The sequence below is a fragment of the Otolemur garnettii genome, unplaced genomic scaffold, assembly GCF_000181295.1.
Source record: "Otolemur garnettii isolate 467f Iridium unplaced genomic scaffold, OtoGar3 scaffold00054, whole genome shotgun sequence".
Taxonomy (NCBI): Eukaryota; Metazoa; Chordata; class Mammalia; order Primates; family Galagidae; genus Otolemur; species Otolemur garnettii.
Genome location: NW_003852449.1, coordinates 4515457 through 4520472, shown reverse-complemented (window position 1 = coordinate 4520472; position 5016 = coordinate 4515457). Strand labels below are relative to the sequence as shown.

The 5016-nt window shown below is 34.9% G+C and overlaps 1 protein-coding gene across 2 annotated transcripts in view; it reads right to left on the bottom strand.

The window, feature by feature from the left end:
* MAP4K5 (mitogen-activated protein kinase kinase kinase kinase 5) overlaps positions 1-5016 on the bottom strand; it is a 102330-nt gene that overhangs the window by 20160 nt on the left and 77154 nt on the right. For both annotated transcript variants that reach the window (XM_023514480.1, XM_003792154.3), the window contains exons 19-23: positions 4767-4864; positions 4556-4597; positions 3591-3675; positions 1095-1174; positions 586-646 (exon numbers count right to left, since the gene is read on the bottom strand). In XM_023514480.1, coding sequence (XP_023370248.1) covers positions 586-646; positions 1095-1174; positions 3591-3675; positions 4556-4597; positions 4767-4864 — 366 coding nt within the window. The remainder of the gene's footprint in view (positions 1-585; positions 647-1094; positions 1175-3590; positions 3676-4555; positions 4598-4766; positions 4865-5016) is intronic.

Here is a 5016-nt window from a genome sequence, read left to right as displayed (position 1 = left end):
GCATTAGGAAGGTTGAGAACCACTGCTCTAAAGCATCAGTCCAGAATAGTTAATAAGTCACCTAGGAAAACATGAATTCCACCAGCAAACACCTGTGTAAAACTGCACAGTTTCCTAACAGTTTGGATTATGTCCCCTTTAACCCTCCCAAGCCTGTGAGGCTGTTACTGTAACCCCATCACCCTCATTTTATAGATGAGACAATGGAGATTAAGAGGGTGTAAGTAACTTGCTCTAGACAGCAGCGAGATCTTTTGCTTCTTTCTTTTCAAATGTTCCAGGAAGCAAGGAGTGGTGATAGTGAAGGTAGAGGTGGCTGAGAGGTAGGGACTGGCCTCAGGGGACAATCTCCCTATTAGCCCTCTGGTGTGGAGATGCTGGGTGGGTTTGGGAAGTGCTACCCTAACTGAAGACAGGCTCCTTTCTCAAAAGTGTCTTCCTATTGTAAGTAGGTAGGAAATGCCCACAAGTCCTAAAGTTATTAAATTACATTACAATTACCCAGAATTACAAACATTTAAAAATATTACATATTAAAATTAATTTCTTTGCTTATTTATGGTTTATTTTTCATCACGTACATACCTGATAATGACATTAAAGTGTTATTGATGACATATAGCCAAGTACACTTCCGTGGGAATAACTAGAGAAAAAGAAGAGAAAGGAGATAACTAACATCTGTTATCTATTGTAGCCCCTTTGTCACTATTCTAACCCCTCAGTCCTCTACATTCCAACATTCTGAAGTAGTAGAAGAACAACCATTTTTTATCTTTCAGTAAATTACCAAAACCTTGGGGCAGAACCCTTCAACATGAACATGTAAAGGGTACAATTTCACCCCTTTAAATATTTAAATTATAAAAATTAAAATCAAGGCCCATACAAATTAATTTTTAAGATTAAGATACTTTCCTTTAATTTGTCTAAACTAATTTTTTTTTCTAGTATAACAAAGAGAAATTTTATTTAAGAACAAAGAGCTTCCAAAGAGAGTTAGAAGTGAGTCCGTCTACTGAGTAAGAGAGAGAGAGAGACGCAAAAGCAAGGTAGAGGTACAACCTAACTTCTTGAGTTAATATCCTAATTACCTGCTCCATTGTTGCCTCATGTAGTTCATTGAGATTCAGTGTGTAAATACCATCTTCAGTTCCAAAAATAATGTACTGATCTAAAGTAGTTGAGATATAAATTGTCAGAATTTACTATCATTTTCTGAAATCATTCATTAAAATAATGGCTTTATGTTGTAATGGTAGTAAAAGTGAGAGAGCCACCTATCCATCTAAAGTAAAACCGTTCTCTAAAATTCATGCCACCTTCTTCTTTCCTCAATTCCATTCGTATTTTAAAAAGTAGATATATTCTATGTTAAGAATAACTCATTCTGACTTTATCTTACTATATAACCCTCCACTCAACATAATTTTCTTATTTTAAGATTTTTTTCATTAAAGTATATATTTTTTCAAGACACCTCAAATATTTTTTTGAACACAGCAACTATAAATTAAATATAAATTATAAATCATGGCATTCCAGAAAAAAAAAATGAGTACACCTGGTATCCAGGACCAGGGCTTCTTAGAGGAAAGACTGATTCACATTCTGGGCAAGGACACAGGAGCCGAGCCTGAAATTCTGCTGTGCTGGACAGCGAGGGAGGCGCAGAGAATGACAGGGACAGGCCAAACCAAGCAGCCCAGAAGCTCCCCCTGCTCCAAAATTCTGAACAGTTTAAGTGCAAATAAATCACAGTTATAGATTATATTTCACTGAATAAGAATTCATAAGTACATACTAATTAAATACTTAAATAAATGGGAAAGAAAGGAAATTGCCTGTGAATGTCAATGGACTGTCAGTGGAGGCTAAACCTGGTGGGTGGAAGCCTAATGAGAAGAGGGTATTTATAAATGTAGTTTCAGTGTATTTCCATATCAATTACTTAGTAATCAGAGAGGGAAATGTACTAGTAACCTGACAGTGGGGAAAGCTAACCAACTCCCACGACCAGCGGTCCATGCTGGTGTCACGGGGGCTGGTGAGCTGCTATGATCTGCCTCCTTAAACGATGCACTGAGAGGGCAAAACAACAGTCCTACGCTTTTCCCACCAAACATGCATTCACTGCTCTAAGCATGAAGACTTATCAGACAAATCCAAATTAAGGGACATTCTACAAAATAAGCAGACTCAAAAAGGTCAAGATCAGAAAAGGCTGAAGAACTATGCTAGACTACAGGAGGCTGAAGAGACACGGACAAAACACATGTGATCTCCAACTGTACGCTGGGCTGGGAAACCAAACGCGACGTAAACTAAAAGAACATTATTGGGGCAATTAATAAAATTTAAATATGGACTTTGGGTTAAAAATAGTAGTATATGAAGGATAAACATCCTAATCTTTATAACTATACTATGGTTACATAAGAGACAATTCTTTTTCCTAGGAAATATACTTTGAAGTACAAGGGTAGAGGAAAGGATTATGATGTCTTCAACTTAATGTGTTCAGAAGAAAATGCTATGATACAGGTATAGAGATTGGTAAAACAAATGGGGCAAAACAAAACTACTAATGATTCGGAGTACACAGGAATTTCTTGAGCCATTTTTTGTAACTTTTCTATTAAGTATGAAATTATACCAAATAAAAAGTTATAAATAAAAATATTTCTGTACCATTAAACATACCTTTTTCTTGATTATCCTTTCTAACAATACCATTTAAAATGGATCATTATATGACCTACTACAGTGTTGATTTGGAAACAAACATTTCCTGAAACCCAGAACTGCCTAACTTCTGTTTGCTATGAGACAGTCACTCGGGCAGGATCCTTCCTTCCTTGCAGCAGGTATTAGGAGTATTAAGGTTACAAATGATCACACTGAAAATCAGAGATGTCAAGTTTGGTTTCCAAGTCACATACATGATAATGGCAGGCGAGGATTGGAACCCAGATTTATTTGGTTACAAATTTTTGTCTCTATATATTATGCTTCCTCATCTTAAAAACAAGGTCTAAATTTTTAAAAACAAATTGACCTCATTTCAGACTTGCAGAAAAGCTATAGTAGTAAAAATAATTCCTGAATACCCATTGTACAAATTCCACAAATGGTGAACATTTACTAGTTTTCTTGATCCTTCTTTGTCTTTCCAGTCATACATTTTTTGTTTTCTGAACTATTTAAGATCAGTCAGGAGTATGTTGTTGCTTTAGTCCTAAATATTTCAGCATGCATTTCTTTTTAAAAAAAATCTTACATAACCATAAGACAGTAAACCCCGAAATAACACTATTATCTAATCTAAGATTTTGGATTTACTAGCTGAGATTGTAAATATCCCAGTACTGTCCTTTCATAGTAAAAGAAATTCCAAGATGCAATCAGCTGCAATGTCTCTTTAGTTCTTTTAATCAGAAATAGTTTCTATACACCATTAACATTTTAATGCCTTCAAGCCAAAACTCTTTCACCTACTTAGATTGTTGCAGTTCCTATCCAATCTCTAAAGTCCGATTTTTAAACATAAAGATTCTATTGCAGATGTGTATAAAACCCAGATATTTTACCTTTTGTGTCAGGATGTATCCAGGATGTTGCACAATTAATTTTCAAAGGACAGCCATCAAAAACTTTTGAAAAACATGCGCCCATCTAATTTATAAAGAAAGAAATGTTGACTTATTTGATCAGAACATTGTATATACTCTTAGACAATGGCTAAGATCATTTTGAAATGTCAAACTCACTCGTATTTACATATACTTGTGATTTTATTCTCCTCAAATTCACATTTTGACATAATTTAAGCCCTTCCTAAGAGTTTCATAGTCTTTCCTTTTGTAGTTCACTCTTTTAGGGCAAAAACATCAAACTCTTACCAAAATATCTATGTAGGTCAATGATATAGTGTAGGAATTTTAAATTACTACTTTTTATTTTAAGCTAACAATTATCCATGTGAAACAATGGATGATTTTTATTTAGCAACACAATAGTAATTATAATTGCAATATAACGCCATAATAGTCGTGACAAAAAGACCAGTAATGATGTTGTATATTAGGCTTTTACTGAATAAAAAGTCTAATTTATAAAGTATCCCACTCATAGATTGCTTGAACCATCTCACAGATTAGTTCCATAATGGGCCAGAGAAAAAGCATCAATGTTAGTTTCTCTGGTGTGTCTTCATTGTGTATAGTCCAAAGTGAAGATGGTTTCAGGGGCAGAATGATATTTAACCCACAGAATGAAAACAGTGACATTCATATCATCACATTAAGATTAAATTTGCCTTTGTAAACTAATCTGAGGACTCAACTGCCAGTATTTATAAACAGTGGAATATTGCAAATTCTAACACCCTCAAATTAGGGTACATGATCTGATCCAGTGTATAGACAAATGCACCTAATACCTTTGTATTTTTTTGATCCTTACTTTCAATGGCTTAAGATACTTGTTAGCCAATATACTGCTGCTTCTAAAGAGAGAAAAAATGACAGATAGTTCACATAAAATTATTCCTTACCAGTACTTTTGGGGTGGGTGGAAGGCCATTGATGGCTGGTTTCTGTGGAAAAAATAATGTTAATACTGGTAAGGCCTTCTATGGCTTAAAAACAAAGAACTTTGGTCATACAGAAATTCAGTTATTTAAATTCTTGAACAAGAGGCCACATCTCTTCCATGATAAACACAGTATTAGTTATAACTAATCACTAAATGCCTGTTATACCTACAGGGAAGTCTCGCTTGTCCTTTTTTCGTGGTAACTGTGGTGCTTGTGCGGATCCTTCTGTATTTTCACTGATAAGTTTTGAAACACCGTCACCATTTCCTAAAAAGAATCATGGTTAAAAGGTGAATGACCATACAGGTAAGTACCTTCTTTGAAAAATAATTTTCCCTTCACTCTGCTCCTTCGGTCCCTTCAGATGATTGTTCAGTGAGGAATGTTCTCTACGGTTAGTTAATTAACTGTGGTGCCTT